At 42.8% G+C, this 18,928-nt stretch overlaps 1 protein-coding gene across 9 annotated transcripts in view; it reads right to left on the bottom strand.

Annotated features, from left to right (window-relative positions):
* DST (dystonin) overlaps positions 1 to 18,928 on the bottom strand; it is a 436,076-nt gene that overhangs the window by 193,368 nt on the left and 223,780 nt on the right. For 7 of the 9 annotated variants that reach the window (XM_039528295.1, XM_039528296.1, XM_039528299.1 and 4 more), the window contains 6 exons: positions 9,430 to 9,542; positions 8,235 to 8,341; positions 7,434 to 7,553; positions 6,646 to 6,741; positions 6,434 to 6,561; positions 246 to 339 (listed from right to left, as the gene is read on the bottom strand). In XM_039528295.1, coding sequence (XP_039384229.1) covers positions 246 to 339; positions 6,434 to 6,561; positions 6,646 to 6,741; positions 7,434 to 7,553; positions 8,235 to 8,341; positions 9,430 to 9,542 — 658 coding nt within the window. Of the gene's footprint in view, positions 1 to 245; positions 340 to 442; positions 684 to 6,433; positions 6,562 to 6,645; positions 6,742 to 7,433; positions 7,554 to 8,234; positions 8,342 to 9,429; positions 9,543 to 18,928 lie in introns of those variants that run through there. The other 2 variants (XM_039528294.1, XM_039528293.1) reach the window with 2 other exon arrangements.

Raw genomic sequence — 18,928 nt, 5'->3', positions numbered from 1 at the left:
CTGTAAGCTATTTTTTTTAATCTTAAATAATTACTGGTAAAAACCTAGCAGAATGAATTCTATTTAATGTACAGTATTCTCTTTCAGAAATGTTAACTACAGAAAAAAAATGCAGAAAAGGTGAAAATATCAGTTACCCAAATAGTCAATCAAAAGTTCTGAAAGTAAGATTTTATAAACTATAAAGATTTCAGTGCCAAAAAGTTCACAAACACACCCAGAAAGGGAATTCATATTTGACTTACAGACTGCAGAGCATTCCGAGCAAGTATCAGTTTGTCTTCACAGCCCAGGATGTCCCGCTGAACTCTGTTTGCAATTTGCTGCAACATCTCCAACCTAAAAGACACCACAGAACATATAAAAAAATGTTATTTACTATCCACATTGCAATGCAAAAGAAAATATCTTGCATCAAACGCCAGTATTTATGCCAATGTACCTAGATTCTTCTAAAGTGCCATTGCCAAAGCTTATACAAGAATTAATCAGTGTCGGGCCACAAGTCACAGAAAGGAAATTCTCATTGGAGTCAATGCTGGTTCGAGTGCCAGTGCTGTTGCTAAACAAGGAATCACTACTGTGGTAGCCATAACCACTGCTGTTCATTTTTACACCAGGAGCACTGTCCCTTTGGCCATTTACATCTATTGGAAAATGGAAAAGGTAAAAACTCCTGCAAAATGTACAGCTTCCAGGGATGAAATCTCTCTACTGGCTTTTGAAGCACCCAGCATTCCTTCTTTAAATAGGCTTCAACATGCCCATTCAACGCCCAGCAAGTAATACTGTGATGGCTCTTCAAAGGACTGTGCCTAGAGCTATGTATGCTAGTTTGAGTTTGGCTTCCCTACCTTGCATTAAAAAGCTCTGCAAGTATGGACTAAACAGAATGACTAGGGCGTCACTGGGAGATAGAGGTGCCAAATATTTAATGTAAGTCTCAACAATTTCAACAAGCTAAAAGGAACAAACCTATGTTATAAACTCACTACAGTGTTGTGCAGATCTTGAATTAAAAGTTATATTAAAAGAAGTAAAAAGAGCTTGATTTACCCCAATAATTCCAGATTTATGCTGGTCTGAGTCCCCTGATTTTAATGGAGTTACACCAGCATAAAACGGGAGTAACACTTCAGGCCCATAATTGGTAAACTCGATACCCTTGTACACCGTCCAATCCACTACTATTATTCTGCTGTCCAGACAAGCATGTTTATTTTATTCCCCCCATCCCACCAACCCCTAATCCTGAAGACATCACCTTACTTTCTTCAGCATTCTGACCTGACAGCTCCAAGGCTTTCTGACCATAAGGAAAAGAAGGCAAGACCCTTCTTTTTCTTGATTTTTATATATAAATATATATACATAAAAATCATTCAGCCTTTCATTCTTAACTGATTTTTTCCCCATTTTAACTCCTTCTTCCAGCCCTCTATAAAACCACATCCATATTTCAGAGCTGCTGCTTTAAAAATACAAAGGACACAAGCTACCCTCGCAGAGACTGAGCAGGCTTATCTCTCTGATGGTTTGAATCCCACTAACTTGACAAATAGGAACCCCTGTTTGGCCCGTGACCACTACGGGCAAGCTACCAGGCTTTCCTCACCCACCACATATGAACTGGGATCCCATGTTCCAACCAGCCACTAGCTACCCATGCATACAGATGTTTTCCTAATGTTTACAAGCCTAAGGGACAGAGTTCTAGCAATTTACCATTGTAACAGGGTGGCTTGCCCCTTACATCTCGAGGCCAGCTGAAGAGGCTCATCGGAGAGAGATCGGGTGGTTTCCCTATTAAAAGCAGCAGTGGGTGCAATGAAGGAAGGATGCTTAGGGAGATCAGACACTGCTACAAGTGAGCAGACTCTAGCAGAGAGTCCTGGGATGTGGGACTGAGACTATAGGCAGGAAAGGCCTTGGAATGACCTGACAAGAGGGTAAAACAGATGGAATTTGTTTTGGGACTTTGAGTTTTATTTTTGAGTTTATTTAATAGACTCATAGAATATTAAGGTTGGAAGAGACCTCAGGAGGTCATCTAGTCCAATCCCCTGCTCAAAGCAGGACCAACACCAACTAAATCACCCCAGCCAGGGCTTTGTCAAGCCTGACCTTAAAAACCTCTAAGGAAGGAGATTCCACCACTTCCCTAGGTAACCCATTCCAGGCCATGGCTACACTTGCAAATTTGCAGCGCTGCAGCAGGGTGTGAAAACACACCCTCTCCAGCGCTGCAAATTGCGGCGCTGCAAAGCGCCAGTGTGGTCAAAGCCCCAGCGCTGGGAGCGCGGCTCCCAGCGCTGTACGTTATTCCCCACAGGGAGGTGGAGTACGGACAGCGCTGGGAGAGCTCTCTCCCAGCGCTGGCGCTTTGACTACACTTAGCGCTTCAAAGCGCTGCTGCGGCAGCGCTTTGAAGTGAAAGTGTAGCCATAGCCTCTGTGCTTTACCACCCTCCTAGTGAAATGGCATTTCCTAATAGCCAACTTAGACCTCTCCCACTGCAACTTGAGACCATTGTTTCTTATTCTGTCATCTGCCACCACTGAGAACAGCCAAGCTCCATCATCTTTGGAACCCCCCTACAGGTAGTTGAAGGCTGCTATCAAATCCCCCCTCACTCTTCTTTTCTGCAGACTTAATAACCCCAGTTCCCTCAGCCTCTCCTCATAAGTCATGTGCCCCAGCCCTCTAATAGTCTAGCGGATGGCAATGGAAATTATCTCCAATTTGTCCACATCCCTTCTGTAGTGGGGGGACCAAAACTGCATGCAATACTCCAGGTATGGCCTCACCAGTGCCGAATAGAGGGGAATAATCACTTCCCTTGATCTGCTGGCAATGCTCCTACTTATACAGCCCAATATACCGTTGGCCTTCTTGGCAACAAGAGCATACTGCTTACTCATATCTAGCTTCTCATCCACTGTAATCCCCAGGTCCTTTGCTGCAGAACTGCCGCTTAGCCAGTTGGTCCCCAGCCTGTAACGGTGCATGGGATTCTTTCTTCCTGTAGTGAGGCGGCCTGGCTCCCGGCCGCACCTGAGAGGGATGAGCCAGAACAGCCGCCACAGTGGGCGGAGCCACAGCCGCCTGTCCCCGCCACCCAGAAGTCAAGGGGCAGGACAGGAAGTATAAAGGTCCAGGCCCAGCGCTCAGTTGCTGCCCGGCGGCCGGAGAGGACAGACGCTCCTGACCGAGCTCCTGCTGGACCGAGCCTTCCCCGAGCCCAGTACCCTGAGGAGGACTGGCCGAGCCTTCCTCGAGCCCGGTACCCTGAGGAGGACTGGCCGAGCCTTCCCCGATCCCGGTACCCTGAGGAGGACTGGCCGAGCCTTCCCCGAGCCCGGTACCCTCAGGAGGACTGGCCAAGCCTTCCCCGAGCCCGGTACCCCGAGGAGCTGCCCGAGCGTCCCCCCGACCCGAGTCCGGAGGAGCAGCCTGACCTATCCAGCCCTCAGTACGCCGAGGAGCCCATGGTGTGGGACCCCGCTGCGGACACCAGCGATAAGCAGGTACCCATGGAGGGGGAGATGGGAAGTAGCCCGGGGGTAGCTGACCCCAGTCTGGCTACCGCAGATTTCGAGCCGATGTCGGTGTGTTGCAGTCAGGACCCCACCGACGCAGCAGCAGACTAACTGCCGCTGTTAGGGCCCCGGGCTGGGACACAGTGGAGTGGGTGGGCCTGTGTCCCCCCTGCCACCCCACTCACGGGTGGCAGTCTCCCCCTCACCCCAGCGCTCAGACATAGAAGTCTGGACTTACCTGCTGTTTGCTCAGCTCCTGCCTGAGGACCTGAGCCCTTGAACTACTGCTTGTTGTCCTGCCCTGACCCAGGGCTTGGGCTTTACTGACTTTGTTTGCTCAGCCCCTGCCCGAGGGTCTGAGCCTCTGAACTATTGTTTGTTGCCCCGCCCTGACCTAGGGCCTGGGCTTTACTGCTGTGTGTTGCTCAGCCCCTGCCTGAGGGTCTGAGCCCCTGAACTGACTGTTTGTTTTGCTCAGCCCCTGCTTGAGGGCCTGAGCCTGTGAACTGCTGTTTGTTGCCCCGCCCTGACCTAGGGCTGGGCTTCCCTGACTGTTTTTTGTTGCTCAGCTCCTGCCTAAGGACCTGAGCCCCTGGACTATTGTTGTTGCTCAGCTCCTGCCTAAGGACCTGAGCCCCTGGACTATTGTTGTTGCTCAAGCCCCTGCCAGAGGGTCTGAGTCCAGAACTGCTGTCGGTTGCCCCGCCCTGACTGAGGGCTTGGGCTTAAATTACTGCCTGTTTGGCTCAGCCCCCGCCTGAGGGTATGAGCCCTCAGACTACTGTTTGTTGCCCCGCCCTGGCCTAGGGCTTGGGCCCCACTGACTGTGTGTTTTTCTCAACCCCTGCCTGAGGGTCTGAGCCGGTGGGCTACCATTTGCTACCCCCGCCCTGACCTAGGGCTTGGGGCCTTAAATACAGTTTGTTTTGCTCAGCCCCTGCCTGAGGGTCTGAGCCTAGGAACTACCATTTGCTGCCCCGCCCTGACCTAGGGCTTGGACTTCAGAGACTGAACTGATTACATGGCCCCACATAGTGAGGCGGCCTGGCTCCCGGCCGCACCTGAGAGGGCCAAGCCCCAACACCGGACCCTTAAACTTCCTAAATGCAGAACTCTGCATTTGTTCTAGTTGAGCCTCATCAGATTTCTTTTGGTCCAATCCTCCAATTTGTCTAGGTCACTCTGGACCCTATCCCTACCCTCCAGCATATCTACCACTCCCCACATCTTAGGGTCATCTGCGAACTTGCTGAGGGCGCAATTAATCCCATCATCCAGATCATTAATAAAGATTTTATCTGAATAAATTCAGATTCCAAGAAGTAGCAAAGAGTATTGTGAACAGACAAAAAGGGTTGTGTGGAGTTTAAGAATCCCCTTTGGGGGAACTGAGGCAGGCTGCCTATAGTGTAAGCCCAAACCTTGAGGGGGTGCTCCGAATGTGGCCACTCACTCACAACTATCTTTGAGTATCAGCCCAGCTATCAGTTTTGCCACAATTCTATTCTGCAGTTCAGGCTGCAGTGGTCCATGTTTGTACCAAACAAAGAGCAATATGTCCTGGCAATGGATACTAGTTATCAGTTTATGAGGCAGCAAACTCCTGTTTCCCGACCCAATCAATAATATAAATGTCTCAGTGATCTAACACTACTCAGATTATTAATTTCTCTCCTTATCTTGCAGTGGTGACCCACATTACTGACAACTTGGTTATATTTAAATGTATTTGATGAATATAAAATATGTGGAGGTGGAGGGAAGTTTATGTTTATGAGGTCTTAATCAATCTGAAAATATGATAAAAGCTTTTTGTGAGTATGAATACAACTATAGGCCAATTTCACACACCCTCACACCACAGCACAGTCACCCTCAAGTCACATCAGGAACAGGTCAGTGTTTCCACCACTGTCCTCCTACATTTTGCTCTGCCTGTTGGGGGGAGCTTTACCTTCCACTCCACTGGAACCCCATCAGCAGAGGATGCTCTGAATCAGCACATCCTCACCCACCTTAGCCATGCTCCCTCTTCATTCAGCACCCTTACATGTCAGTCAAACCTGGGTGCTTTTGGCACCTCTTCTGCCACTTTAATCTCTCCCCTGCAGACTCTCTGCTGCAGGGGTCTATGCATACACTTGAATATGTTTAACCCAAACTCTTAGTTGCCAGGAGCCCATTCCAGTTTAGATAACTCCTCTAAAGCACAATAGGCCTGATTTCCAGTGATGGACTCTGTTTATGCCAGTGCAATTTTTTGTGGTTTCAAAATTGTACCTGCAAAACCAAAACCTGTCCTTAGGCCTGGCCCAAGATCTCAGTAATGTTCAACATACACATAATCACAGACATTCGCGATGGAAAAGACATCAGGTCACATATTCCACTACTCATGCAGGATTGCTCTCAAATATTTTGTACATTTAAATGCTTTGTATATACTTGAGTGCAATATATTTTGAATTGACCCAAAAAACGGAGCTTCAGATATGCTTGTGTGCATCAGCTGAAATTAATCCCTGGGCAAAAAGCCATTGCTGTACTTAAATTCTCCTTAAGCCCTCAGAATAGGGTTTAAATGGAATTTAAGTGATGCATAGACCTTGTCATGACCTTTTGCATAGGGGAGAATTTCATTAAAGTTAAGTACTTTGATTGAGGCACAGATACTATTCATTCTGGACTGGCTGAGACCCCCCCAATTCATTACCATATGGATCCTTAAACTATGAATCAGAAAAAGATCTACAGGCTTGATAAAATCTGTGAGCATTCTTCAAGCTAAAATAATAATGTAGATTTTAGCATGGAAAAGACATCCACAGTTTCCAGTGTAAGGCAAAAGGGCAGAAAGAAAATGAACCACTCCTGTCAAACATTGACTAGCATACCGCTCTACTTCAGGTCGAAGGGTTTTCTCCCTTTCCAGCATGGCAATAATAAGTTTTCCCCACTCTTTTTCTATATCATTTGGATGGTAGCCTTGAGGGAGTTTGATGCGTCCAAATTCTATCCAGACCTTCAAAAACAAATAATGGCTGGTTAACAAAAAACCAGAAATACAATACAGTGAATATAATGAAGCAAAAAAAGTACAGCTTACCTCCAGCAGTTTATAAAGACATTTAATTTTTGATTTATCAATCTCCTTTGGTGGAATTTCTGTTTCCTTAAACTGTAAGTATTGGTTATAAAGTGCCTGGAGAAATATAAATACATATCACCAGCTATTTCCTAAAAGGGAGTATTTTACTACTTCTTCACCACATTCCATTATGTTTAATAGGCTTATGTTCTTATATTGTTCTATTAAAGACTTGCATAAAAAATTCTTTACTCACCAGGGAAAAATCTGCTTGTGCAGGTTAAGACACTTGTGTCTGGGGTGGGGGGAGAGGGGTGATATCAAAGGGTAGGATTTTCAATGGATTTCATCATGGTCACCATCTGCATGCATGCATGCAAAGAACTACTCCTGTTCTTTCAAGCTAACATCTGGGGGTGGGGAGGGTGGCTGGCGGTTGGGTGACAGAATTTATATAAAACTTAACTCGGTTGGGCACCTCATTTGCTCCAGGGACACAAAGGAGCCTTAGCAGTTCAGGGGATCTGACTCATATGTATTGCATATTTCATATTTCCAAACCTAATACATTTTATCTTTTACCAAAATAAACATTTGGAGTTCTGTGAATAATTTGAACAATGCCATATCATACTCTCCCATGCTTAACTTTGGGAACACAGGGTCTCAGGAAAGCTACAAGGTTTCTTAAATTTCAAAAAAAAAGACATTATTACGCTGCTCTTTGATTTCACTGCATAAAATAAGAATCTTCATTTTTTTCTACTGTCCTTCAAACAAAGTACGTGTATGACCCCGTGTCTTACCTTCAGTTCTACAGGATTGTTTGGAAATGTTCTGTCAGACATTATTGTGATATAGTGCCTGATCCACTGGATGAGGTAGTTCACCATATTCTGGTATTCAACCCACTTGACTTCAACATCCTAGAAAAGCACATCACAATCAGCAGATCAGAAAGCAAGAACAACTTCTTTTTTGCTATTTCTTTTGTAGTCTCAGTTTAAAAGGATGCAGCTCTTCAGATGCATACAGCAAAATAAATTCCCAAGCTTAGCAATTCCAAAATGGCATTCACAATATTCTGGTCCCTTTATCATACTCACATATAGGATTTGGCCTCAACTATTTCTAATGGTGACATGGAAGCTTCCTAGTTCTACTACCATTCAAGAGAGATAATAAACATAGAGTATGACCTAGTGGTCTGACCACAGGACTGGGAGCCAAAAGATTCTGAGTTACGATCCCAGCTCTGATTCTAGCTCTCTCTGTGGCTTTGGGCAAATCATTATATATTAGTTAACTTCTCTGCTTCAATGTCTTCATCTGTAAAGCAAGTGCACTATTGTTACAAATTAAATATTTGTTTAGTCTTTTAAATCATGTGGAGCTCCCAGTCAGATCATGAAACCAAGAGTCCAGTTATTGACAACATGAAAAAACTTTCAATTGTGTTATTGTGTTATTTTGTAGTATTATTTTATTATTGTTGTTATACCAGTCTATGGAGAATGTAATTAACTGCAATGCTGAGTTGAAACCTTCTAAAATCAAGGCATGTCAATGAAGATGCCATGCTTCATAGGTGTTACTCGCTTACTTACATTTGCACTGATGCCTTCACCACCTTCCAGTACTTTGGGAAATGCATCATAAAGTGATGACACATAAGTTATTACTGACTTCTCATCAGGGGAGGAGACATCAACATCTAAGAACGAACAAGATTCTGTGGTGAAGAATGTTGACAACTACTCTACAGCCTGCAGATGGTTAGATTATATTTTAACATAAGAATGACCAGAAGCTGGGTAAAGACCATTATCCTGTCTTCCAACAGTGGCTCCAAGAAGCATTCATTAATGGTGCCTAGAAATTTTATCTCTGCATCCCATCCTGAAGTGGCACATACCAAGTCAATATGGGGACGGTTGAAATCTTCCATTATTATTACATTTTATGTTTTTGTAGCATCTCTAATTTCCCTGATCATTTCACAATCACTGTCACTAACCTGGTCAGATGGTTGGTATTATATTCCTACTGCTATATTATTATTATTCAAGCATGGCATTTCTAACCACAAAGATTCTATGGTACTGTTTAATTCATTTAAGACTTTACTATATTTGACTTCATGCTTTCTTTCACATGTAGTGCCACTCCCCCACCAACACAACCTACTCTCTCAGTCCTATATATTTTTGTACCCTGGTATTACCATAGTGCTTTGATTATCACCATTCCATTAAGCTTCTGTGATGCCTATTATATCAATATCCTCATTTATTACCAGGCACTCTAGTTCACCCATTTTAGACTTCGTGCATTCGTATACAAGCACTTATAAAATGTATCAATATTTAGTTGTCTGCCTTCATGTGATGTAATGGAATGGGATTCTTTCATTTGATTGTTTCTCACCTTTTTACTGGGATATAGAGAATCCCCTTTAATCAATCTTCCCCTAAGGGATGTCTCTTTCTGAACCATGTCTTCCTCTACACCTATTGGCTTTCCCCCAGCTCTTAGTTTAAAAACTCCTCTATGAGCTTTTTAATTTTACTTGCCAGCAATCTTGTTCTGTTTTGGGTTAGGTGGAGCCTATCCTTTCTGTGGCTCTTCCTTTCCCAAAAGGTTCCCCAGTTTCTAATCAACCTAAATCCCTCTTCTGAACACCATCGTCTCACCCACGCATCGAGACCCTGCAGTTCTGCCTAACTGGCCCCATGAATGGAACTGGAAGCATTTCAGAGATGCCACCTTGTTCTGCAGTGAAGTCTTTAAGAATCAACTCACCTTCCGGATCCAGAAGTCTGGTGACACCTAGTTTTTCTGCTACATAAAAAGCATGTTCTAAATTTGCAAGGTTGCTTTGAACAGCAACGGTATTCATGTCTATCAGGTCCGGCCTGTAAAACAAAAACAACAATTACAGTAAGTCTTTACATGTTTGAAAATATAATTGTTGTAACAGAACAGTGCAGTACTTTAAAAGGTCTCTACAACAAGTAGTGTTATTCTAAAAAAAAAACTGTTTTAAGAGCATGTGGTAACTAATAATAACTACAGCTGTGTTCACCTATCCATTTTTGCTTCACATTTAAAACAAAATTTCTGTTTATTAGGTTATAAAAATTGAACAAGATTTTTTTCAGTGCAGCAGACAACTACAATCTGATTATTCCCTTCTGCTGGCACCCTCTCACCTTCCAAAGCAAGCTTAAGACTCTGGCCCTCACTTTAAGTGTCTGTATACTCCATGCTTACATATCTACTCTGGTCTATTATTGTGCTCCACCTTGCGCCCTTTGCTGCACTAAAGAAACTACTCTCACCTCTCTCTTAGGCTATGGCTACACTTGCACTTCAAAGCACTGCCGCGGCAGCGCTTTGAAGCGCTAAGTGTAGTCAAAGCACCAGCGCTGGGAGAGAGCTCGCCCAGCGCTGTCCGTACTCCACCTCCCTGTGGGGAATAACGTACAGTGCTGGGAGCCGCACTCCCAGCGCTGGGGCTTTGACCACACTGGCGCTTTGCAGCACCGCAATTTGCAGCGCTGGAGAGGGTGCGTTTTCACACCCTGCTGCAGCGCTGCAAATTTGCAAGTGTAGCCATGGCCTAAGTCTCATTCTCTCATGTCTTCGTGCCTTCTTTCATGGGCCACTCAATCCCTCATTCCTGGAGCAACATCCCTATTTTAATGTCTTTCAATTCTGTCTCTTGTTCACAGCTTTCCTGTAAGCCCACATTTTTCATGAGGTCCACAAATGCTAACTCATGCCAATATCAGACCATTGCTATCCCCATATTTTATGTTTTAAATGTCAAAATTAGCCCTGCTCCTTAGCTTTCCCATGTATGTATTTCCTAGACTGTCAATTCCTCAGCACAGGGAAGGGTCTTCATTAGTGCCTTGTACAGCACCGAGAACACTGCCAGCCTTAGCAAATGAGAAGAAGAGGTGATTTTTCAAACGTGCTGAGCACCCACAGCTCCCACTAAAATCAACTGGAGTCACAGATGCTCTGAACCAAAAAAACAGGCCCATTTTTAAAACAAAACAAAAACCAACAACACAAATGGCAGAAGAGGAAGAGAGACAAAGAAATAAACCAGAAGCAGAAACCATGTCTTTGTCATAGCTGCATCTCTGAAATTCAGTTGAATGACTTCCTATAAAGTTGATGGTGCTGATGGCAGGAGGAGAATGTTAACATTAAAAAAGGAGCTGCCCACTCAAATCTATCAAAATATGAAAACATTTATATTTTTTCATGCTCAGATCCCGTAAAACAGATTATGTGAGTGTCAGCTTTAGGGATCAGCCCCTCCCTCAATTTTCTCATTTTTATACTTGAGGGGGGGGAAGGCAAATGCTACCTGGCAGAAATTGCCCATTTTCATACAATTCACCAGGAAAAGTTTGAAGACATTTGCAAAAGAAACACATTGAAGCAAAAAGTTCAAAATGTTTCACATTTTCCAAAACCAAAAAATACATTGTGTGTTTTTCCAGCACACCAATCCCCTCCATCCCAAAAGCTACATTAACTTTGCTACACCCAATGTGACCGAAAATATAGTTCTTACAGCCAGTTAGAATCACACAGTTTTTCTTGTGCTTTCTTGAGGCTACATTCATAAAAAATCTATCATAATCCTAAACTACTGTTACCCTGATGGAGTTTGTTTTCCCTACTGATTTTAATTCTTTGAATTTCACTGCAATTAATAGGCAGGTATAAATAATTATTGAAAAAGGAGCACACTAATCTACGTCATGGTCACACTAATACAGATTATAGATTGATAAAGATTTACTTCACAACATATAGTACGAAAAAAATTATTTTCTGTATAAACATATGTTGTTGGTTTTTTTCATTCTGCTTTCTTTCCAAGCATTTCACATTCGCTGGTAAAAACAGCCTGAAATACAAAAGGACACCTATTCAACTGTCAACTTGCAGAACAAGATCAGGCAAATTGGTGTGAAAGCCTTGTCTTTTCACAATAAAAATAAGCTCCAATACACTGACTAAAACCTATAAAGTACTCAAATGGAAGATGTCGCTTATGGTGACATAGTTAAATTAATGGAAACAACTGCTGTAGCATTCATCAATCGCTTCAGGTAAATGCAGCTATTGCATCCCAACACTTAAAACAAATATGTATGTGAAATACCACACATTTTATACATACATTCCTATCTCCAAAACCCTGCACAAAACATGGATACTCCTATCCCTATTATAATAAAATAAAATAATAATAAATGGTTCTTATATAGCATCATCTATCCCCAGATTTCAAAGGGCTTTACAAAGGAGGTCAGTATAATTATCCTCATTTTACAGATGAGCAAGCTTACAGCATAAGTGGAGACGTGATGCACCAAACTAGTGGTAGGACTGGAAACAGAACTCTGGTCTCCCGAGTTCCACTCCACTGCCCTATCCACTAGACAACATGGCCTCATTTTATGGAAGTACAAATTTGCAGTGAAAGCCATCCTATTTTTAATCAGCTGTATATCCATACATTTTGTGCCCACCTACAATAACTAGGTTATATTTATCTACAGACTCCATTCAGCAGAAAAGACTGCAGAAGGCAGCATATTGGCTCTGTCCTTGTCTCCCCTATAGAAACAGCTTGGAAGCTGATTCACTGAAAATGAGTTCCTTTGGAACTTGGACAACGGAGAAAACAGGTTTTAAAACTGAAAATCAAGGGTGCATCTGTTATAGGGAAGAAATGCAAACAGAAGTATTTTGAAACTTCGGAGGAGAGATGATGCCTCCACCCCTAGCCAGTCCCGTCTCTTCTTTCCAAACAGGAAAAGTTGCAGTGAAGTTCAGGGCCAGAGAAAAGGGTGCCTACCCCCCTATCTCAGTTAGACTTTTCTTCTGATCCCAGCCACTACATGAACAAAAGAGCCATGAAATCAATAAACAACTGCCTTTTTCTTTAAAGAGGGTTCCTCTTGTGGTTTTTAAGCACTTCATTGCTCTCCAGACATAAGCTTATTACCATTCAGTTCACCAAAAGCCCCGTCAATCAACCTAGTGTATGGCAGTTCTTTCTGGGCATGCTCAGAAGATTCCTTTTGAGAGTATGTCTACACTTGGAGCAGGGTGTGTGATTCCCATCTCAAGAAGGCATATGGAGCTAGTGTGCTAAAAACAGACTGTAGCCATGGCAACACGAGCTGCAGGATGGGCTAGCCACCCTGAGTACATGCCCATCAGAGATCCTAGAAACCCATGATGGGAGGAAGCATGAGTATGTCTCCCCAGCTCCAGATGTAGACATATTCTGTGTCATCCCTTGTGATCATCTATTTGTGAATACTCTGTGGAGTAAAGCACTACATGGCACGAGTAAGGGTTCAAAATCTGTCCCTAAGTGAGGGCTGTGCTTTGTATAGCTTTAAAGTATATGTGTTATGTATGTTTCTGAGATCCATGAAGAGGAATAAGAGAATACTTTGATAACATTGCAAGGAAACTAAGGCATTTATCCTGGAAGACTCACACATGTGTTAAGCGTACAGTCTGTGAGTAGCCTTACTGAAATCAATGGAGCTACCCACAGCATGTAGGTTTTTGTATAACTGGAATCTAATAAACCTTGGAAATAAATGTCAAGATCCAAACTAGAAGCTACGGTATGTGGGGAATTTTAAATGGGATCACGGTATTTCAACGTGGAAAAAATCTTTATCTATCTTTAGTCTCCCTAGTCAATTAGACTGTACAAACGATATTCTCTTTTTCATTGTTTTAAGACAACAACTTTACTGTCAACAATTCTGTTTATCTTTAATAAAATAAATTATGCCCTGATCCTGCAAATGCTTATACACGTGAGTAACTTCTCACATGTCATTGGTGTCAATGAGTTCAACAGGATGATTCATGTATGAAATGATCTCCTATACAGAAACTAAATTATTTAATTCTTGGGAAGCTCAGATCAAATAAAACCATCAAAACAGTGTCTGATTAAACTATCGCAGTAAAAGAGAAGACAATAAAGGCATATTTCTTGTCTTATATTAAGTAGCTATATTACTGTATGAGTTTCACTAAGTAGCAACACAGGGGAAATGACAGGAGAAGTAGAGTTAAGTGAAGATCTAAGTATAGTCTAGCTAGCTTTTTAATTGTTATGAGAAAACGCCTATAAATATTAAATGAATTCTTTCCTTAGTGTTCACAGATGATAACAAAGAACAGATGCCAGAAAGTGCCAAACATTCCTCAGGGAAGGAAGAAAATTTACTAAAATAATTAAAGATCATGTCAGAACATGTGATCATAAAAAAATGACTAAGAATTGCAAGATTTCTGAATCAGGTAGGATCTATCCTGCATTTCAGAAGGGAGTGGCAAAAGAAGAATCTTAGCAAATAATTTGAAAATTATACTAAAGAACATTATAGTTGCACAGAAAATAATTGAAAAATTAGGGAATGCTAATGGTAAGGGTGTCCACGTAAACTTAGCTTCACCCCCCTTGTACATGTACATTTCAATATAAAACTTACTTATCTGATTATATAATACACCTCTACCTTGATATAACCCTGTCCTTGGAAGCCAAACAATCTTACTGCGTTATAGGTGAAACCGCGTTATATCGAACTTGCTTTGATCCACCAGAGTGCGCAGCCCCGCCCCCCTGGAGCACTGCTTTACTGCGTTATAGCCGAATTCGTGTTATATCGGGTCACGTTATATTGTGGAAGAGGTGTATTATTAGTTGCCATAAAGCAACTCTATCTTATTCATTGTGTTGGGTAGATAACGCAGAGTAAATGAGATGTTTAATATTTATCCTCACTACTCATTGATTGAACTCTTCCTTCATTCACTACGTAGTCCACCTCGTTCACCATCTACCTTCTCCACTAAAGGGCATTCAGAAATGCTGTTCATCACACCAGTGTACATGCAGAGTAAGTCCATGGAAGTTTACCCTACATGCAGAATTTGCCTCCAATTCAGGTACAGATCCTGAGGACCCCTGTCTCATTCACTGCACATCATCCAACCTGCACATGGAATTATATAGGTATCCTATGAAAATAATAGAATATTATCACAGAATTCAAATTAATGCCTATGCACCAGGAACAAAACTGGTTTTGGAATTTTCAGTATTTTAGTGCTTCACAATGCAATTTTAATGGACTTTTAATGGAGGCGCTTTGTTGTTGGCATTAAATTTCCCAAGTTTTTTTTTTTTTTAAAGTTCCTTAATGGGGAACTATTTGCTAGACAGCTCTAGAACACTCTTACAAGATCCATATATCATAAAGAACAGTTACTTACCCTACAGACACTGTGGTTCTTGTAGAAGTCAGTGTGGATCTCCCATAAGTGTGCATGCACCTCAGGCACATAAGAGTTGGTGGGGTTTTGAATAGCAGCATCTGAGGAGATTGAACATGTGCCCTGTGGTTCCATGTGCTTTTGTGCAAGGGCATAAAGGGTAGGGTGGCCAGACCCACTTCCCTTTCAATTCAAATTGCTGAGGATTCCTAAAACGCAGGGAAGGAGGGCAGCTCATGGGATCCATACTGACTGTTACATCTCAAAGAACCACAGTTACTGTAGGGTTCGTAATTATTCTCTCTTCTCCGAGTACGTGTCAGTGTGGCTCTCAGTGAAGGTGACTGCCAAGCAGCATCCTCTCTGGATGGTAGGTTGGAGAAGCATCAGCTGTATCAAACAGAGACTGGGCAGGACTTCACTACCCGCTGGATTGGCGGATAGTGATCTATCTATCGGGGGTCGATTCATCGCGTCTAGTGTAGACGCAATAAAATCAATCCCCGATCGCGCTCCCCGTCGACTCCGGAACTCCAGATCGCGAGAGGCAGAAGCGGACTCGATGGGGGAGTGGCAGCGGTCGACTCGCCGCCGTCCTCATGGCCAGGTAAGCCAATCTAAGATACACCGACTTCAGCTACGCTATTGGTGTAGCTGAAGTTGCGTATCTTAGGTCAACCCCCTCGCTAGTGTAGACCTGGGCAGAGATTGAAGTACCACTGTCCCAAACTTGGCAGGAGACCTAGATGCCATGTCGAGGGCATAATGACTAACAAAGGCCAGTAGGTTGCTCCAAATCACTGCTTTACACAACTCCGATATTGCCATATTCCAGAAGGACACTGACGATGCTGCTTGTGCCCTAGTGGAATGCATTTTGACGTTTGGAAGGAGGGGCTCACCAGCCAGTTGATAAGTGGTGGAGCTCCAGAATGTAGTCCATTTAGAGATTGTCTGTGACAAGATGGCTTGGCCTTTCAAAGAGTTGGATATAGCCATAAAGAACCAGGGAGACAATCTGAAAGGTTTAGTCTTGTCATTGTAACAGAACAAGGCTCTGGAAACATACAAAGTATATAGCTTCTTCTCTCCTAGCAGCAAATGCAGGTTTGAGAATAAGACTAGAAGGCTAATTGTTTAATTTAGGTGAAATTCTGACATCAATATTCAGGGATGAATTTAGGATGTGGTCTCAGAACCCGCGTATTTCTATGAAAGAACATGTAAGGTGGTCCAATCATAAGGGCTTAGAGCTCACTGACCCTCCATGTGCAGAAATCTCAAGGAAGGGAGACCTGTGTCCCTCCCTGGCTCTGCGGGAAAGAGCTAAAGGAGAGAATCACTGTATATGATATTGCTGCATGGGATTGTATTGGTGTTGGTGATGTTAATGTAAATAAATCACAGAAAGTTGCTACTCCACAGACAGAGTCTGGGGACAGGGATGGAGTGCGCCCCATTAAACGAAAAATCTGCATAATATGTGACTTGGGAGATCATTATTTTAAAATCTTTATTGTAGGTTTAAAATCAGAAAGAATGTACAAAGTATTTTTAAACCTTATATTTTAACCAAATCAAGAGAGACTAGTCCTAGAAATTTTGCAAGTAAAAATAAATACTCTAGTATTTTACAGTGGCAGCATACAATCCAATGGCTGGAAGCTGAAGTTAGACAAATTCAGACTGGAAAAAAGGTGTACATTTTTAACAGTGAGAATAATTAACCACTGGAACAATTTACCAAGGGTTGTGGTGAATTCTCCATCACTGACAACTTTTAAATCAAGATTGAGTGTTTTTCTAAAAGACCTGCTCTAGGAATAATTTTTGGGAAATTCTGCGGCCTGTGTTATATAGGACATCAAACTGGATGATCACAGTGATCCCTTCTGGCCTTGGAATCTATAAATAAGGTTTGGTTTGTACTTAGGTATTACAATGATGGGTGCTAAGGAAAATACTATCCATAGACTTACAGGCAATGCTGACATGAACATTCAGTCTTACACATTACAATAATATTCTTAACTCTGAGCCACAAGATATAGGAACACAGAAACTGTCATAACACATCAAATGAGTGAAGCATCTAGTCCAGTACTGCGTCTCTGAAATGGAGTAGTACCTGAGATCTTAGCAAAAGATGCAGCAAATCTCGTAATGGACAATTATGGAATGACCTGCCCATTTAGGAAGCTTCTTCCTAACCTTAGGCAGTGAGTGGTTGGTTATACCATAGAGCAGAAGGGTTCATAGCCCATGGCCTTTGTTTTTGGTATATAATATAGCTGTGGATTTTATCTTTGTCCATATAAAGTCTAATTCTTTTCTGAATCCTACTAAACCCTTGGCCTCAATGAGACCTTGAACCAGTATATTCCACAGGTTCATTGTAAAAGCTTTCCTTTTATCAGTTGTTGTCTTCCTTTGTATTGTAAAAAGAAGCCTTCCTACAAACATCAGTGCCATTCATTATTTCATGTACCTCTATCATGTCCTCTCTTATTCATCTTCTCCTTAAACTAAGCAGTCCTAATCTTTTCAGTCTCTCCTCTTATGGAAGTCTTCTCATGCTTCTACACATTTCCTTTGTTCATCTTTGGATGTCCTCTGTTTCTTGGTATAGTTTCTGAGATGGAGTTGTCAGATTACAGTATGGCAGGTGATGATGCACCATCCATTCACATAATGCCCATGCAGTATTTTCAGAAATATTTCCTGTCCTAGTCTTTAGATATTCTCACACTTTGTTTACTATTAAGACTACCAGTGGGCATAGAAGTGATGCTTTCATTGTGCTAAACACAAGGGCACTTGGGTCTTTTTCCGAACTGGTTTCAATTAATTTAGAGCCAAGCAATACACGACTGGCTCAGATTAAACCTTCCATTCTGCATTTCTTTACATTTACCAGCACAGCATTTCAAAAATCAATGTGAAGTCAAGAGTTCCACCTTTGTTAGCAACCCAAACATTTAAGAGTGAATAACCATAACAGTTAGACCCAGATACTGCAGTATTGGTTCAATATGGAAGTTGCAACATATAGCCATCAAGTTTTACTTGGGGTAACAGCACCCCAACCACTACACCTAGCAGGGGAGTTCCAGTGTGGATTTTGAGCTGGCCACAGATTTAACAGAAACCAGAACTGAGTGGTCTTATCCTGCCAGATAAGGGACCTGAACTGCCTAGCCAGGTCCCTGCCCCCATCCTTGTGTGAGATAAATGTTAAGATGAATGGAGCCTCATACTGTGGAAGACATAAAGATTGGCATCCTCATTATACCAAGTCTATGCCTAGGACCAATGCCTAAATAGGCATCTCTGAGGGAAAGGCCTATAATTTTCCCCATTAACCTGCAAATTGCACTGGAAATTTGCCACAAGTTATAACAATAAACAGTGCATCTCCTTCTCAGATTGTTTGAATATCAAGATGAAAGTGAAGAAACCCACAAAGTTGTTTGCTAATATTATCATGTGGGAAAAATCCCTTCCTGATCCCCAAAAGGCTGGTTGGCCAAGCCCCTGGCATTTCAGGAGACTGAACAAACCTACTGAAAGAAGGCAGAGGAACAAAATAGGGACTGAACTGAGGCCGACCACGGACAGGTTCCTTATACACCCACCCCCAGAAGGAGCCACTCCCCACAAAACAGCCAGTGGCACTGCAGAGGTGGGGCCAAAGGCCCATCCCCCTATCTGCAGCACCAGCATCTAGAGCAGGGGTGGCCAAACCACAGCTCATAAGCCACATGCAGCTCATTTACAATGAAAGTGTGGCTTGTACAGCCCCCCCCCGCCCGCCGCCCCATGTGGCGGGGTAGTGGGGCTTGGGGCTTCTGCCCGAGACAACTGGTGAGGGGGGGAGGCACAATTTATAGGTTCAGCTTGAGTCATTCCCCCCATCAAATTGAGTCATTCCCCCCTTATCCTCAGTGGCCCCTCC

This window comes from Mauremys reevesii, linkage group 3 (assembly GCF_016161935.1).
Source record: "Mauremys reevesii isolate NIE-2019 linkage group 3, ASM1616193v1, whole genome shotgun sequence".
NCBI lineage: Eukaryota > Metazoa > Chordata > Testudines > Geoemydidae > Mauremys > Mauremys reevesii.
The sequence above is the reverse complement of the archived record's forward strand: the minus strand, read 5'-3'. Positions and strand labels throughout refer to the sequence as shown.